This window comes from Erpetoichthys calabaricus, chromosome 6 (genome assembly GCF_900747795.2).
Source record: "Erpetoichthys calabaricus chromosome 6, fErpCal1.3, whole genome shotgun sequence".
Taxonomy (NCBI): Eukaryota; Metazoa; Chordata; class Cladistia; order Polypteriformes; family Polypteridae; genus Erpetoichthys; species Erpetoichthys calabaricus.
The window spans coordinates 71,373,170-71,391,954 of NC_041399.2; the positions used below are offsets into that span (position 1 = coordinate 71,373,170).

Genomic DNA, 18,785 nt, shown 5'->3' on the forward strand with positions numbered 1-18,785 from the left:
CTCAACTCACCCAGTTCTGGTCACTGTCTGTGTGGAGTTTGCATGTTCTCCAGCGACCCTTCTTGGTTTTTGTTCTGCTATTTGCACAGCCCATAAACTAAACGGACGTTATGCAGGGCTGTGGCTCTGTGACTGAAGCTGTCCTCAGTCGGGGCGGTTTGCATTTCCCTTATGCGCAATTTAGGCGCTCCTGCCACGACGCTGTTATATTAGTTTTTTAGTTTAATTTTTCTGTCCACGTGTAGAAAGGCAGGTGCACCTGCCCTTGTGACTTGCCCTCCCGGACTGATGTACTGTATTAAACACTTCTATCAAGATGTCCGTGACTGTCACCTATCCGTTCTGACGGCCACCTAATTGCGCGGCTAACGGTTTAGCCGAGGACGGAGTTCCGCACGTGCACCCACCACACTGCACTGCCCTCTGCACCCCTCACTTTTACTCCTCGTTTCCAGGGTACATGCAGGTGGAATCTGAGGGTGCAGCCCCCAGATTTTCGAGACCGGGCACCATACAGACTTGAGATGCGCTTTTGGTGAAGCAGCTGCGAGTGAAGCACTGCGGGCGCAGGACTGAAGGGGCTGCCGGTGTGTCCCCGAGGTTGCCATGTGTCCCACTGGACACGACAGTCGCCAGTCCCGAGTTTTTCGAGGCTGAGAATTCATTTTTCCGCGATTCGTAAAGTTGGCTGCGCATCCGCCCCCATCAGGCTCCTCGGACGCGACTGCGCTGACCTCAATTTGTAAGCTTAACGTAAAAACAAACAGAGATGTCTGAATTCATTACGTGGGATTTATTACTTTATAATCCGCACGATAATAATCTCAATCTGCGTCCCGGCTTTACTGGTTGCTCGCCAAAATGTTGCTTTTAAGTTATGACAGAATGTGTAGAAATGCGTGCAGTTCGTTCTCTTAATCGGCTAAACAGTTGAAGCCCCTGCGAGTCCTTGTGGGTGCCGATAACCGGCTGCTGTGTGCCTCTCGTTCCCACTGGGCATCATTACATAAATGGTATCTTTGCATTAGCAAAACAAATCCTGCCATGCCGGGACTCTGTGGCAAGGGGAAATTTGCCTTTATTTCCTTGTGGTTTATTATCTGCGTTTTCGTGTTTTGTGAATTTTTAATATACTACACTGTGATGTTTTCTTGTGTTTGGCCCGACAATGAAGCCACCCTTAGCAGTCAAAGGGGAGAAGGGTCGACACCCGTCCTGAAGACCCTCGTTTTATCGGACACGCATCTGCTGGGCGCCATCAATGGACACTGGTTTGACAAAGTGCGAAGGTAAGCAACCTTTTATTTATTAAGTCGGGGATCGTCTATGTGGAGGTGTCGGGGTAGTGCCACAGTTGAAAAGGGGGGGGGGGGGGGGGGGGGGGTACATGCACTGTCATTAAATGTAAATATATTAAATCTGGAACTGCTGAATTTATTAAAGCACTTAACATAGCTGCAAATGTTGATGCCTACCTCTCAAAACGTCTGTCCTGTTTGTAAAGATGAGCAGAATAAGACAAGGGGATCCACAGACGGGACCACCTGATTTCATTTATAAAATAACAGTTTTGGTATTGCGCTGGAGAGGCATGGTGGCGCAGCGGTCTACAAGGCTGCCTCGCGGCTCCAGCTTACTGACTGGAGTGCCCCCAACGTCTTCTGGGGTCCCCTGCCTCCTTCCATAGCCAAAGATGCGCTCATATTTAGATTGTAAATGTAAATGCAAATCGTCCGCGATGAGTGACCCGCAGTATTTAAATAAACCGGCAGTCTGTTCAAGAATCCTCTGACCTGCTGGACAATAACAGATTTGGATTGAGGTCGAGGGTATCGGACCCTTGAAATAAACCAAGAAGGTTTTGTTAAACTGCTTGGTGCCACTTATTTTTGTTACCAGCTTATTTATTATTTTACATTTTATACATACTGTAATGTAACAGAAGCACTAGTGCCTTAACACTCCATATACTCTTAAATGTAAAGATGCCAAAGTGATTCTTCAGAGTGATGCAAATTTAAGAATTCCAAAGAATTCATCATCGTGAAGGTTCCAGGAGGAACTTTTATTTATTTAGATTCGTAACATGTTCCATAGCAAGCCATGAATAGTTGATAGCATTTCAAAAATACCAATGGGTTCCTGATTTGACAAAGACTTGTGCTGGATAAGTTCAGGTGTTCTGATCATATCCTGCTAGGTCACCAGTTATGCGTGAAAAATTTCTGTTTGGTCTACATATTGGGAAGCAGTTTAAAGCTCAAAGAACCAAATTCATATGAAAAGAACCCTTGCCAGAATGAAATGGTGCTTTGTCAAGTGATGCTTCTAGGAGAAACCAGGCCTTTTAGACCAGTGCTGTCTTACCAACATCATAGACCCCCGAACAAAACAGTGCACTGGGACCCCTTTTTTGACAGCAAAACAGAAACATACATAGGCATCAGAAATATTGTGGACCCCCAGCCCTTTGTGCCCATGTGTTAAGACGGCCTGGCGTAGTCAAATGTAAGGGGCACTCAGACACACACCTACATAGGGCCTATCTGGATAGATAGACAGATAGATAGGAAAGGCACTATATAATGATAGATAGATAGATAGATAGATAGATAGATAGATAGATAGATAGATAGATAGATAGATAGATAGATAGATAGATAGATAGATAGGAAAGGCACTATATAATGATAGATAGATAGATAGATAGATAGATAGATAGATAGATAGATAGATAGATAGATAGATAGATAGATAGATAGGAAAGGCACTATATAATGATAGATAGATAGATAGATAGATAGATAGATAGATAGATAGATAGATAGATAGATAGATAGATAGATAGGAAAGGCACTATATAATGATAGATAGATAGGAAAGGCACTATATAATGATAGTTAGATAGATAGATAGATAGACAGATCACAGAAATATTATAACTTACAACAACAAATCTTCTCAATCACAGAAGAATTACACAAAAAAAAAACTTGTCACTTGCCTAAAGATAAGAGAGCAGTCGCCACGAGGCATTATGTTGTGTGTTGTCACAGGTATAAAGGCTGAAAGTCCACAATGCCGATGTGTCAGATGGAGTTTGTGGGGGGAAAACATGTACAAAAATCAATGCAGACTGGGAGATAATGTGCAGACTCCACACAGTGACCAGGATTTGAACCAGGTTATGAAATCTACAAGGCTGCAGAGCTAACCACTGTGCCACTGTGCTGCCCTTATTATATTATCCATCCATCCATCTGTTTTCCAACCCGCTGAATCCGAACACAGGGTCACGGGGGTCTGCTGGAGCCAATCCCAGCCAATACAGGGCACAAGGCAGGAAACAATCCTGGACAGGGTGCCAACCCACCGCAGGACACACACAAACACACCCACACACCAAGCCCAATTTAGAATCGCCAATCCACCTAACCTGCATGTCTTTGGAATGTGGGAGGAAACCGGAGCGCCCGGAGGAAACCCACGCAGACACGGGGAGAACATGCAAACTCCACGCAGGGAGGACCTGGGAATTGAACCCAGGTCCCCAGATCTCTCAACTGCGAGGCAGCAGCGCTACCCACTGCGCCACCGTGCCACCCTTATTATATTATATTATATTATATTATATTATATTATATTGCCACTTCCTCATGATGATTCTGCCAGCACACAGTCATTGAAGGCACATCCTATTCCAAAAGCATCGGGTGCAAGCCAGGAACCAAGCATGGCCAGGAGGGCACTGTCCATTTTACAGCCACTCACTCGATTACTCGATTACTTGATTAGATGATGTAATCATTTTAATGATTAAATTCTGATTTCCTTTAATACAATTCCATTTTCCTCCCCCTATTACCATCTTTAGACCTTACCCTTGTACATGGGGTCTCAGGTATTTTTATAGTGTAGTCATAATGAAATACACAGGTATAGCTTGACGCAGCATCATGTCGCTTATGCTCCTCTTCATACTCCAAATCTGCTTTGCTGTATTTTTAGATGAACGTCAAGGAACAGGACAGAATAATACACACTGACAAGTCGCCTGTGGTTTTGTTTTACTTTTTCCTGTTGTGCTCCCTTTAAAACAATTCAGTCATCACAAGTTGACATTTCTCACGTCCTCCTTGCAGTCCTTGTAGATCCATTGGCAGTCGTCTTCAATATATTAAGCATGACTGTAATATTTGTAAATATAAATTCACATTTCTTGCTTTGCTACATTTGTTTCTTTGGAGTGTTGAAAGCATTTTTAGTAAAGAACTGCACATGAACTCAGTGACTTTAGTTTTATTTAAATGATTTTGAAATTTAAAACCTTCCATTTTGTGAACTCTGCCGCCATTTAATTTTTCGGATGTCATTAACGTGTCAATATGACCTTATCCCAGTGAAATGCCTTCTGGCTTTGGGCAGAAAGCTCGTTTCCTAAGAGTCGGCAGTGTATTGGAGCTGAAACAGGCACAAGTGTCTGTCATCTTCTATTTGTCACTCTACACATTTGATTGCAATATTTCTTAATATTCTGCATTTGTACATTTGAGGTTAGTTTGGCTAAATAAACGCATCTTCCTGGAATTGTGCACAGCGGCCTCAGATTCAGTAGCCTTCACCCAAGGTCCGCCGGGTTAGCCATATTGATGATCCGAGTTCATGTGCAGAATGTCACTAAACATTAGCTCTGGTTTGTAACGTATCAGTCCTGATTCGCTGCTGTCCAGCCATGCATGTGCAAACATACGCTTGACAATACAACGCCGACAGTGCAGCATTGAACTACAGGTCATTAAACACGAAGCACCCTGCTTCTCCATCCAGCATTTGCAATCGTGTTTTAAATATTGAGACAACTGCTTTTAATTTTCAAACCTCGTACTTAATGAGCTATCAAAGTGGTGAGTAATACAAGATAAGTTTAACTTAAAATTAGGATTAAATAATTCTCAACAAAAAAAATACAATTTTCTGAAAGTATAAATGTATTAAAACCCATCCTGCATCACTGGCTGTCTCCTTCATTCTCCAGGTCCATCCGGATTGCTGGCCGCATTCCTAGCCCCTTTAGTGGAAACTCAGACTTGTTCTTTCTTTAGAGTTGGAGGTGTAGGCCGGTGTTTACTGCTTCTGCCTTCTTTGTCGTTATCACGTTTGTACTTTTCTCAGGGTCAGTGTGTTCTATTCTCTTCTCTTCTGTCTAGCTTCTGATTTTCTAATTATAACGTTGTACCCATCAGCAGTGCACTACATTTCCAGACTGGCATTTATTCAACATCAGCTGCCATAGGGTCCGTCCACTGTGTGCACACTGGAAAACGTAAGTTGTGTTGCGTAGGGGCAATTCCGTTGCCAATTGTTAAGAATGTCCACCACAGCTACTGGAGTTGAAGAACAGGCAGGCTGAGATGATAAGAACGCTTATGTGAGATGTTACTACAGAGGCTACTTGCAACGAATGACCCCCCTCTCATTTTGAAAGCTTCTTTAATCGATTGTAGTCTTTGTTAAAGGCTTGGATTACTGGACAACTGTAACCTGAAGCAGTTTCTTCAGGTCATTTGGTTGTAGTTGGTTAAATCTTGTCCCATCTTGGTCCTCCTACTACAATTAGCTCACAGACAAGAAGTTCAAGTTCAGTAGTGTGCCTCAGAACTTTGGTATTCTTCAGATACTTACTGATGTCTGCCTGCTCACAACCTCAAACCTCACAACGCAACTGTTCACAAATCTTCTTCCAGCTTTGCAGCAGCAGCAGCAGTTGGTTAACTCATCCTTGCTCTTTCCATGTCCATCCTTCAACCCAAATGTTCAAATTACAGCTCACAAGAGTGACTCAGTAGCCAGTTGAAGTCACACCACACCACACAATTCTCATCATAACACCTTGACTACTTCGGGTCCACGTCACTGGGCCTGTCTTAGGAATTAGCTGATGCCTCTGCAGTATATGACTCCAGAATCATCTCGATTTACGAGGTGTGATCAAAAAGTACGGTGAATGTTGATGCAGGGCACCATCCAAGAGCAATGCAAAACAATTCAGTGCATTTTCTGACATGTCCATCCTAGAGCCTAGTTTGTGACGAGTTTCAACTTGTTTGATGCTGTCAGTCGTTTGTGAGCCACCGTTAAGTTCGTGTGTTTTTCAAGTTTGTTGTTAATAATGGATATCGAGCAACACATTAACATGAAATTTTGTTTCAAATTGCAAAAAGCTCAGGAAACCCATCAGATGTTAAAATCAGTTTATGGTGACACTGCACCGAAAATTAAGACTGTTTACAAGTGGTTTGATCGATTTTGTAATGGATCTGACTCGGTTGAAGATGAAAACAGATCAGGACGTCCTTCAACATCAATAACTGAGGAAAATGTTGAAATGGTTTCATTCTTCATCATTACAATGCTCCTTGTCATACATCCCTTCTAGTACGACAATTTCTGTCAAATAAAAACATTACGCTGTGTCCGCATCCACCTTATTCACCGGATCTGGCACCGTGCGACTTCTGGCTGTTCCCTACATTGAAAATGACCATGAAAGGCAAATGATTTCAATCCATTGAGGACATCCAGGCAGCCACAACAGCCCAACTAAAGACATTCTCGAAAGAAAACTTCCAGAACTGCTTCGCAAAGTGGCAGGAGCGTTGGGATAAGTGCATTCGAAGTGGAGGAGAGTATTTTGAGGGTGACTAGTAGTTGTAAATCTTTTACTGTAATAAACGTTTCTTTTTTAAAACATTCACCGTATTTTTTGATCACACCTTGTATATGTGTGCTCGGTGTTTGACTAGTAAAATGTTAGTGCCATGATTTCTCTTTTCTATTATATTTTGCCATTATTTCTTTTGAGACCTTTTATGGTACACTCTTACAAATAAAAGTGCCAGAGTGGTCCTTGAGAGTGATGCCCTAGCAGAGCCATTTTTGATTCTCAAAAAGACCCATCTACATGAAGGTTTCAGAAAGAAAGAACCTTTATTTACTTCAATCCCTAAAAAGTTCCATAGAGTAAATAACCCTGAATAGATGGTAACAGATTTGTGAAATACCAATGGGTGATGATTTTAAAAGGACTCTTGCTGCATGCAATAGCACAGGCCAAGTTCCGGTTTTTAAAATTTGTTAGTGTCCTGCTAGTATGTTAAAGATTTCAGTGTTTTTCTGCATATTAGGAAGTTTTTCAAAGCACAAAGAACAAACGTCATATGCAAAGAGCCTGTCCCAGAATAGAATGGTGCTTTGTCAAACCATACTTCTACGAGGAACCACACAAGGCGGAAAAGAACCATAAGGTGTGTGAAAATGATACAACTTGACTCACAGGTTTGGGGCAGCCACCCATGTGCCCGAATCCTGGCTGCAAAAAGGCCAAGTTTGTAGTACAGTTGTGTACAGAATTGAGTCCACAATCGAACTGATTACAGAGGGAGGTCGTTGGGGGTTTTAAGGCAGGTCAGCGGAAGTGATGTCATTGGAGCCAGAACCGGAAGTGATGTCTTCAGACCCAGGTAGAATTTCCTGTATTTGATCTGCAGAAATACCAGAAGAAAGATTAATGCATCCCGCCACCCCCTGGCCTGGCATGGAATTACCTTTGATTGGTCCCTCTAGCTGCGCACGTGTGACTGGTGCCATTGAAGAAGTGGTAGTTTTAAGAGTGAACAGGCTATAGAGGTTGCTACCTCATTCAAGTCAATGGCCGCTCATTAAAATAATTAAGAAAATAATTATCTGTGCAAACATTTGCTCTCAGAAGCCCTGTATGTCTAGTTTATCTTTTTTTTTCCCATGGAGAGAAGGCTTTGCCCATACATACCATGCCTGATGAAGCCTGTGAACGACTTGTGCATCAAACGCAGTGCTGTTTCTACTATACACTATAGAGTAGTGCTAAGAATTTAAACTGGACCCCAGGACTTTGCTTGCTCTGTTTCCATGAGTAGCTCACCACCAGTCACTGGACCTGCATAAATGCATCCCTTCATTTCTGCACTGCACTGGACCCTCACAGCAACATAGGAGCTTTTCGAGCCGAAGGGCACAACATAAAGCAAAAGCAGTCTTATATTTAAAGTGCTCTGGGCCTTTATCATCCCCTACTGCTGCAGTGAAATGCATTGTTGTTCTTCAATTACACAGCATTGGATAGATAGATAGATAGATAGATAGATAGATAGATAGATAGATAGATAGATAGATAGATAGATAGATAGATAGATAGATAGATAGATAGATACTTTATTAATCCCAAGGGGAAATTCACAAATTCATTGGTTTGCTGTTTGTAATGTAATGAAGTTGTAATAACTCACCACCTAGAATTCAGGTCTTCTTTTGGCCCTTTACTCTTTCAATAATCGTTGTCTCCCTCCCTTAAAGAAAATAAAGTGGACAGATAACCTGCTGTTCATCTTCAGACAACAACTAGTTTTCAAATTTGCAGATTTTCTCCTGCAATCCGCCAGATGTCTTGCATGGATATTTACTGTATGTCCTGAACCAGCTGAGCAAACAGGAGAAAAAAATCAAAATAATAATTCTTCCTATGTACCTGCTAGATCATCAGTTTTTGGGCTCAGTATCAGAGATTACACACCATTACAGAATTATAACCAAGAGTCTTTCAAAGGACAAAAAACGTATTTATTAGAACTACGGGAATTTAGAATCATAATGAACAATCATCTAAACCAGAAGGGCAAGCTAAAATTCATGGCAACCTAAAAAGAGTAGCTCTCCAAAGATCAGGGTGAGAAGCTGTAAGTCAGACTAGGAATGACTGCCTATAAAGGAAGGCACAACAACGGTAGAGCCAAAGCAGAAGTCAGGCAGCAGCCATTTACATGGAGAATTGCTTTGATGCAGAGACAACCAGAAACAATGGCGGCTGGAATGACAAGACGGAGACAAACAGATGCTCCATAGGCCAATGGAAAGGTAAGTGAGACAGGAAGAAGAATGCTATCATCGTGTCCGTATATTAATGCTGGACTTGTTTTAACTGTGGGCTTAAACTGAAGTCAGAGTACACAACTTGTAGTTGGAGGGCATGTTGGCCTTGCCATTTGCAGTTCTTGATTTTATTGCTGGATCACGTCAGTTTAAGTCACTGAATATCACTGGGTATGTCCACATTCCTGACTGTGTGCTATCCTTCCAGTACAATTGTGCTCAGCCCTTTTTCTGACAGCGCATAGCGTGCTACTTGAGAAAGCCTGTGCTGTATGAAGGGTTAACAGAGTACGGGAAGTTCAACTGCAAACTCAGCCTTTTTTTCTTGTTTTCCATTCTCTTATGGTGTTTGAAACACAAGACAGCAGACAAATGAGCTTTTCTCCTGTTTGTGAGGTCCAAAGTCCTTGTGTTCCTTATTCCTCATCGCTGCAGTATGTGAACAGTACTTCTGGAGGAGCATTCGTTGGCTGTGAGATGTCATGCACACAAGCCCATCCATATGACTGAAGACAAAATGAAACAGGTTTGATTTTGTTGGAGTTGTGGGCTGAGTTAAACAGTTGCAGAGCATTATACATTATGTGACAGCCTTCATAGGAACACACCACCATCTGCCTCCAACTACCTCAACTTATGTAAGGACTACAACTGAACATCTCTAAAAAGTCATCTAATGTGGCATGGCCTTTAGAAATCACCTAGTACAAAGTCAGTTTCTGGAGGTTTATTCATTACTGCTGTGACAGGCCATTACACGAAGCCTGGATTTGATAAAATCATCTCATGGTGGGAGGGTTGAATTTGAGAAGGAGCTAGACAAAGACCAATCCATAACTGACCTTCATGAATATTCTCAGGAAATTAAAGAGTTCTTCACCAATAACAGGGATAGCAGAACTTACTCCTGGAGTCAGGCCTGGCAGTGATGTTACTGGTGTGCACATAGTGGCAAGTTGATCCATGCAGGCCACGCTGCCTCAACCCAAAAGGAGCGACCATGAGTGTTGTACAGCTGGAGTTGGCTTTTGTCTTCACGTGTTTACCAAATTTCTATTCAGAGTATTTATCCTTTTTAATGACATTTGATTCAACGCTCAGAAGGTTAATATCTAACTGACTCTGTACCCTACTGGGACTCTTCGGCTCTCAAAGAGAGAATAACAGAGAAACGTGGAAGGGAGTGATTTAGGCGGAAAACAGCCTAGCTGATCTAAACCTAGATTATGAATTGTTCTTGGATATACAGTATGTGCATGTCATGGACTGTGCATAACAAATACCATTTTCAAGCACAAGGTTTTCTTATACATGTACCTGGAACCGAAGTACCTTGATCCAGAGGTACATTCTTGTCTTTCTTGTTCACTGGAGCTTTATCTGGTTTCCTGATAATCCTCAACAGGTTTCCGACATTTATTAACCCTTAGATGGATGCTGTATTATAATTTAGAAAACGTAGTAGCTACATTACTCCTAAATAACTATGTGACCCACCCCTAAGTCTAATTTTTCTTCTACAGTGTGGTAAGGTATCCACTTTCAAAATATAATGTTTGCGTCTCTGCTCTTTGTGGATAATGCTGTCCTGTTCCACCTCATCAGACTTGAATCTTCATTGAGAAGATTCATAGCTGGGTGTGATGTAGTTGGGGTGAGGATAAGAATTTTTAAATCGGAAGTCATGATCCTCTCCTCGAAAAGAGAGGCCTTTTCTCTATAGGTAAAAGGTGAGCAGTTACCCAAAGTGGGGGAGTTCAAGTACCTTGGGGGTCATAATCACAGCTGAGTGTAGAGCTGAGCGTAAGAATGACCAATGAATCAGTACAATAGCAAGGATTTTACAGATGTTTTACTGGATCATGGGAGTGAAGCTGGAGAGATGTCCACTGATTAATCTACAACCCCATCCTCAGCTATGATCCCAATCTTAGTGCTCTGACAGAAAGAGTGACATCACCAATACAAGCCTCTGAAATGTAATTGTTGCTCAGAATTGCTGGGCTTACTTTCAGTGACGGGGTGAGGAGTTCAACAATATAGGCGTACATTGCAGTGAGACAAGCCAGTTGAGGTGGTTTGGACATGACATTAGCATACCCACAAGAATCCTCCTACATGGAGGTGACATTAGGCACAGCCCAGTGGGAGAGGACCAAGTGACAGTCCTGGTATGTATTATAGTTTGTGACTGCCATAAGAATGTCTGGGTATTCACCAGGGAGGACCGGAGAAAATTACTGGGCATAAGGAGGCCTGATAAGAATTTCATAAGTGCAGGGGGCATGGGATCCTGTCCAGTCTACAAAGTTATGGGTCTCATGTATAAAGCTTGCAGATGCAAAAAAAGAGGCCCACACTGTGCATATGCAACCTCACATGCAAACCTCGAGATTTCTAAAGTTACTCTTGATGGGAGAATTTGCATACATTTTACAGAAACTCTGAGTCATGTGTGAGCAACATTATGGAAAAACTGGGAAATGACGACACCCTTGATCAAGTAGGGAAATGCAGCCAAACCAACTAAATGACAACCCACACACATAATAATACGTAACACCAAGCCGTTATTCTAATGTGCGTTGAACTGACAAACTTATTACACTTCATTGTGATGAATAAGATGCATTTTAGTTTCCTTCTAGGAGGGCCAATGCTGCGTATTTGTACTGAAGAACTTTTTTTGTATCAGCTACCTGTTGTCACTTCTCAGGGAACAGGCCAGCAGGATGTGAATATCTCAGCCAAGTTACCCGCCATGCTAGGAGCCATTAACCAATCGATGAAATGCTACATCCAGTTTTTGTATGGTGTGGGTGCACATACAGTACATAAAACATAACGTTTTTGTCAACATAAAAAAGCAATTTGTACCAGTGTCCGTCTTCCTAATGTAAACAGAGCAATTTAATGCACTCATATTGCAATAAGTACACCCAACAAGAATGAAGCTGCTTTTGCTAACCGTGAGCAGTGACATTCCATTAATGTACAAATCATCCGTGATGCCAAGATGAGACTGACAAACATCATGGCTCAGTGGCCCGTGTCAACTTGTGATTCATTTATTTTGAGACAAAGTATCTATGATGGACATGATGGTGCAGAACATGGTGACTGGTAACTGACTGAGGTCTCAGTGTTTCATGTGGCCTATACTATTCATTGTAAGAGCACTCATGTCATTACATGTGCCAGGTGACAGTGGTGACCCACTCAGATGCTGGTGCCTTATGCCACAACGCAGAGGAGAGGTGCCGTAATGCCACACATGATATTGCACAGCCCGATAATCCTGAAAGCAGGTGGTGGGGCCTTGATGCATCAGGTGGGAGGCTGGTTTAGCAGCCAATGAAGCTGTGATGCATTGTGATTACATACTGTATGTATGAGGCTGATTAGCATCAGATTAGATTGGAGTTGTGTTCCAACCAATTCATTTGAACTAAATCGGGCATGCACTTGGGCTTCGGCTGTGTCCTCACTGAACATTTAATTCATCTGTAATGTAAAAAACCATCCATCTGATCATGTGCTCTGACCTCGAAATGTCATGCGAAAAGACTTAAGGATTAATACAGTGTACCAGAATCCTCTGGGGTCAAGACAGCCAGTCAGTAGTTGAGGGTCAATCGCAGCTTCAATGCTGCATTACTGCCTGATTTCAACTTCCACCATGCACCACAACTGATTACTTATAACTATCTGGAATGTCTCAGTCAGAGACAACAAACACCAAGGTGTCTCCAACCTGTGAGTACTGTGTGATGTTGTCTGGATCCGTTAAACATCAACCCCAAGTTCAACAACTCTGGTTTGTATGGTTTCTCTGCAGCCTTCATGTTTGTTGAGAGTGCACCAGCAGGTGAACCTGTCCAATATTTTTTTCTTCCATGGCGAGTAACTCCACGTTATTAACCCACTGTGTTAATTGTGGGATTTTACAATGTTGCTTGTTTCCACAGGGAATGGCAGATGGAAAGAGCATTCCAAACAGCTTTGTGGCTCCTACAACCTGAGATCGTGTTTATTCTTGGAGACATCTTTGATGAAGGGAAATGGAGTTCATCAGAGGTATCTGCCGCTATGTATGTGTTTGTAGCATTAGCAACATTCAAACAGACAGACGTAGCCTGCCAAGTGACCAAACGTCTATAAGGCTTGTAAAATCATAAAGTGATGGGTCGAAGTATTTTTGATGGGAATAAAATGACAAAGCTGGAGTCCATCTGAAGTTATTCTGTGATTGGTTTCTCATTTTCTGTTAAGCCCATCAAAAGAATTTATGTTTATTGAAAAATTCCTCATAAAGACAATAATTTAGCTGTGTTTTCTGAATATTCACATCCTACATTGCCTGACGTATAGAAAAGATTAATGCGGGTCAACAAGTGGAGTAGAAAGAAAAGTTGAAATGTACAAGAAAACTTGCCTTTTTATCTTCATCCCTGGGTAAGCTAATTTACATGTTAAAAACACACCATTGAGGGAATATAACACAGACACAGAGAGCCCCCTCATCAGACCTCCACAAAATCAGACACAAAGATACATATTTAATTTCTGAAAATATACGTGTACATTTTTATGTGAGACGCTGCAATGTTGCATCGTGTGACGTTGCAACAGACGGAAATGCTTGAAATCTGCAAAAGTCAGCGAGTAGACAATGAAGAGTTGCTTCATGATAAGAAAAAGAAAATAACTAAGCAAAACAACCATTCTGAAATCATCAGAGGAAAACGCAATCGACGAAATGCTACCACTGAGTGTCATAACCGGAGATTTCTGTAAGTCAAGTGAATCAAGCATCACAACGAGCTCAATTGAAGAGGCTTCTTCTCCTTATCCACCTCTCCTCATTGTAGATGATGACCATGAGCTTACGTTCAGAACAACCTGATAGCCCCGGACTCAGGTAGAAAACAATAATCAATTAAAATAAGCAAATATTAACATTGGAGTCTCAAAATGTTTCATATATTAACTCCACAGCAGTTTTCCCCCTGAATTGCAACAAACTGGCAAGGCACAGCGCAGGTTTCATGGAATTTGATATCCGAGGAAACATTTGGTTGAATGATTATTGAGTTCAGCAGAGCGGCAGGCGAGTTTGAAGTATTGTATGGTTGAACATCCACACCGAATTTTTTGTAGGGACTGACAACAGAAAAACAAAAAAAATTAAAAAAAAAAATGGAGGAAATTGTCAAGGATTTCCCAGAATCCCATTAGCACAGTTGTGAGATGTTTTATTTTATTTTATTTTATTTTTGCGACAGTTTTTATTATAATTAATAGTTGAGTAAGTCTGAAGTGTCCTGATTTGGTCTATTTAACTATTTTCATTTTTGTTATTCATTTCCATGAACGTTGCTGTGTTGTTGGAGGCAGCTGTGCTGTGTAAACCACCGCGTGTAACTCTTACATTTGATTTTTGAAACCAAATAAGTCTACATTCACACTGCAGCTCCATTCTCATTTTTTCACTTGGAAGTAGAATTAAATTTAGAAAGGATCTACTGTATATTGCTCTCATAACAATTCTTTTCTTCCAAACCTGTCCCATGGTGTTTTCAGAAGTCTTTTGGGCCACTTGCTTCTATATTAAGAAAAGCAGAAACAAATCATAAAGGGTTTGGGGCACCAGCAAATGATCCCCGTATTTGTGTTTGGAAAAAAACAAAAGCAATTTAACACAAGGAAGGGAGAACATCTTTCCAGATGTGAGTCCAAACTGCCTGGCGGTGGAGCCGGTTAGGCAAGTCAGAAGATGAGGGGTCAAGTGAGCGGAAACTGGAAGATCGCTGGATCTGCTGACAGAACAAGAAGAGAGACATTAGGTGACTGCACCAGCCCTCAGTTCGGGGAGGAATCACCATTTGACAAGCCGCTGAAGTTGTCTCAAAAGTATATGTGTGTGCCACTATGTACAAAACAGCAGCAGTAATAAATGCACACAAACCAACAGCTCTGATGTTTTGTTTCCTCTTTCTCTTCCTCACTATCAAGCTTAGAAATCCTCAGACGTTCTGCTCTAAAATAACATGAAGCAGAGCAGCAACCAGCATCCACTTTCAGTCAGTCAGTCAGTCAGTCAGTCAGTCATTATCCAACCCGCTATATCCTAACACAGGGTCACGGGGGGCTGCTGGAGCGAATCCCAGCCAGCACAGGGCGCAAGGCAGGAACAAATCCCCGGGCAGGGCACCAGCCCACCACAGGGCACACACACACACACACACTAGGGACAATTTAGGATCGCCAATGCACCTAATCTGTATGTCTTTGGACTGTGGGAGGAAACCGGAGCACTCGGAGAAAACCCACGCAGACACAGGGCAGCCACTTTCAAACCCGTATATCCAGTGTGGAGACTGGCTCGGACACAGACAGGCAGACACGTTCATGTCACCCAACACACGTTTATTATACATCATATTTACAGTTATATTGCACATACCCAGTGCACAAAGCACCAATCACCCCTTCAAATGTCCTGGCCACAACACAATGCCTTTCTCTTTCTCTGGTCCGCCTCCACTCCTCTCCAATATGCTTCGTCTTCTTCCTCCCGACTCTCGCCTTGACTGGAGGGAGGCGGCCCCTTTTATATGCCCCGGATGGGCTCCAGGTGCATCATTAGGGCCTCCGTGGCCACACCCCTGTGTGGCGGAAGCTCCCAAGGTGTTTCCGGAAGTCCACCAGGTGCTTTCAGGTTTCTTCCCCCCAGCACTTCCCGGTGTGGCGGAAGTACTGAGGGCCAACACTCCCAATGCCTTGGGAGTGCCCCCTGGCGGTGACCACGGGCCCCCTACAGGGCTGAGCTTCCAAGCTCCGTACCCGTGGTCCCCAAAGCCACCAGGGAGGACGCCCCCTCGTGTCCTGGAGGAGGCACAAGCCCTCCTCCACTCCTCCTAGGCGTCCCGGCCGGGCATGGATGCCCGCCGGGCACCACATTGCCCCATCGCCAGCGAAGACCCGTTGGTCCGAGCGACACACCCCGTTAGGGCGGCTCGACCCCGAAGTGGGTCCTACTCTTCGTCCAGGGTCCAATCCGGCACCCTGGAACTCTCTTCTTCGGCACCCCCTCCGAGATCTCCTCGCCCTGCCGTTTAGTGCCGCTCGTGCCTTCGCAGCCTCCGCTGGTTGAGAGGCTGCCCCATCGCCAGTGAAATGTTGTCCGGCCAGACGGTCCATCTGATGAGGGTCGGCTTCCCACGAAGCAGGTCCTACTGCTCGCCCCGGGCCCAATCCTGCAACACACAGAAACACAGGGGCAGAGCCGCTGCCTGGACACCCTTCCCTGGCGTCCCTCTGTGCCACGCACTGGCAGCGCTCCCCCCCTTTTACAAGGACCCCGGAACTTGCCTGTTCGGAACCTTTTCCGCGGGTTGCGTGTCCCTCTGGCTGACGGGACCGCCTGCTTTTCTCTCCCTTCCACTGGCTCAGGGGAGTGGCCCTTAACTGGACGTGCGCACCCAGCAGCACATCCTTTCCTGTTGGAGGAATCGGCACACAGCCCTCGATCCCTCCTTTCCCTCTTGGACGCCTTGACGGTTTGAGTCTGCGCATGACAAACGTGCAGCCTCGCTCCCGTCTGCGTCCATACAGAGCGACGGGAGACTGCCGCGGGCTCGGGGCGTCGGGCACGAGGACCCAGGGCACTTGTCAGCCCCTGTCCGCCCTGCTCTCTTGCTGTTACTCCCCTCACCACGCGAGCAGCCTGCACCGCGGCCTCCGCTGTCGGAGATCTACCGACATGGTCCTGATCACTGTATTCACAGTCCCCATCAGTAGGATCTCCCTTTCTTTGTACGGGGGCGGTTCCACTTACCGTCTCCGCCGCGTCCCTCCGGCTGAAGCCTCCAGCGCCGCGCCGATCCGCCCACTGTCGCAGCGTCATCACGGACGCGGCCGCTTTCACCTCCAGCTCCTTCAATCCTCTACGGAGGACGCGCATCACCTGTAAAAGCGACTCTGCGGGCTGAAGGCATTCCTCCAGCTCGCGCAGAGCCGCTGGCAAGCACAGAGAGTCAGTCGGCAGTTGCCTTACCTTTCTGTCAGGCATATCCGCCGGCTGCTCTGAGGGGCCTTCCCACCGGCCCCGTCGGGTCCTTCCTCAGCCCGGGATTGACATTCTGAGTGCCCGCCTCCATCCAATCATTGGCGGACACGTCAGACACACCGCCCAATCCCGGACCAGTCTCTGGGAGCGGCTTCCGGTCCGCGGCCATTTTGGCTCTGTTTCCTTGTCTCCTGATGCGGCGACGTGCCTTCCTGGATCCCAGCAGCGGCTGCTGCTGCTGCTTATCGAGCTGCAGCGGCTCCTCTCTCGTGGCACTGCTTACTGCCACCTCGGCGCCGTCGACAGCCTGAGGCACGGCTTTACGTTGCGTCTGACGCAGTCCCAGGTAGTCCCTGCCTGCAGCACAAAAGGTAAACTTTCCCCCACGGGGCCTATCGCCATTGGGCAGGGTACTCACCTCCTGAGACTCGCCTTCTTGTCTCGCCGTCCTCACCGCGCTGCCGAACCGGCCGTCGTCGGCGACAGTGTGCCTGCTGGAGCCCGCTGCACTCCGGCAACGTCCCTGGATTTCTCCCCGCACCAGGAGAACATGGCCATTTAAAGGACCGGTGGCGGGCCGTGAGGTGAATCGCTGCCGCGGGGTTGTGCATGCGCCGCTCCCGCGGCGCGTGTGTGGGCTCACCTGCTGCGCCGAGCCATCCACAAAATATTTATTTTTGGGGTCCCCGTCTTGGAACAGACAGAGGGTCCCTGTTCGGGCGCCATTGTGGAGACTGGCTCGGACACAGACAGGCAGACACGTTCATGTCACCCAACACACGTTTATTATACATCATATTTACAGTTATATTGCACATACCCAGTGCACAAAGCACCAATCACCCCTTCATATGTCCTGGCCACAACACAATGCCTTTCTCTTTCTCTGGTCCGCCTCCACACCTCTCCAATATGCTTCGTCTTCTTCCTCCCGACTCTCGCCTTGACTGGAGGGAGGCGGCCCCTTTTATATGCCCCGGATGGGCTCCAGGTGCATCATTAGGGCCTCCGTGGCCACACCCCTGTGTGGCGGAAGCTCCCAAGGTGTTTCCGGAAGTCCACCAGGTGCTTTCAGGTTTCTTCCCCCCAGCACTTCCCGGTGTGGCGGAAGTACTGAGGGCCAACACTCCCAAGGCATTGGGGCGCCCCCTGGCGGTGACCACGGGCCCCTACAGGGCTGAGCTTCCAAGCTCCGTACCCGTGGTCCCCAAAGCCACCAGGGAGGACGCCCCCTCGTGTCCTGGAGGAGGCACAAGCCCTCCTCCACTCCTCCTAGGCGTCCCGGCCGGGCATGGATGCCCGCCGGGCACCACACCAGCTTGAGGTTGCGCAGAGCCCAGGGCCACGTTGGCAGCACAGCCCGGCAGTCCATTGGAGAGTATGGTCATAGACACCCATATTCATCACACTCACTCATACTGATCAAAGTTTTGGGGGACAACACGCACCCCCGTGTATCCAGAGGATGGGATGGAAACTCACACTCACATGGGAAGATCCCGCACGCTGCACGCTGGCAGAGCCCTCAACCTCATTCAAAGGCACCGGCACTTCATATTCATACACATATTCATTTCTGTTGCTTCCATTTCTTTAGTGTGACTGACTAAACTTGGTAAAAAACGAGATGAGTGACTGAATATAAACACAAAAGCTGCATATTAGGTAAACGTAGTCTGACACCACACTGAAGTTGCCTGGCTGCAGTGGTCACACATTTCTGTTTCTATTGACAGCAGCTTTTTTATTT

General features: G+C 45.4%; 1 protein-coding gene and 1 long non-coding RNA gene across 3 annotated transcripts in view; one reads left to right on the forward strand and one right to left on the reverse strand.

The window, feature by feature from the left end:
* Nucleotides 1-874: 874 nt before the first annotated feature.
* The window catches only part of mppe1 (metallophosphoesterase 1), a 75,084-nt gene continuing 57,173 nt past the window's right edge, over nt 875-18,785 (forward strand). The window contains exons 1-2 of one of the 2 annotated variants that reach the window (XM_051928875.1): nt 875-1,289; nt 12,933-13,041. In XM_051928875.1, the coding sequence (XP_051784835.1) occupies nt 1,045-1,289; nt 12,933-13,041 (354 nt within the window). In that variant the 5' untranslated portion in view covers nt 875-1,044. The remainder of the gene's footprint in view (nt 1,290-12,932; nt 13,042-18,785) is intronic. The other variant, XM_028803241.2, reaches the window with a different exon arrangement.
* LOC127528366 (uncharacterized) lies at nt 7,052-17,074 on the reverse strand. The gene is made up of 3 exons (XR_007935251.1): nt 16,805-17,074; nt 8,325-8,384; nt 7,052-7,541 (listed from the first exon to the last, which is right to left on the reverse strand). It is a non-coding gene; the product is annotated as an uncharacterized LOC127528366 (long non-coding RNA).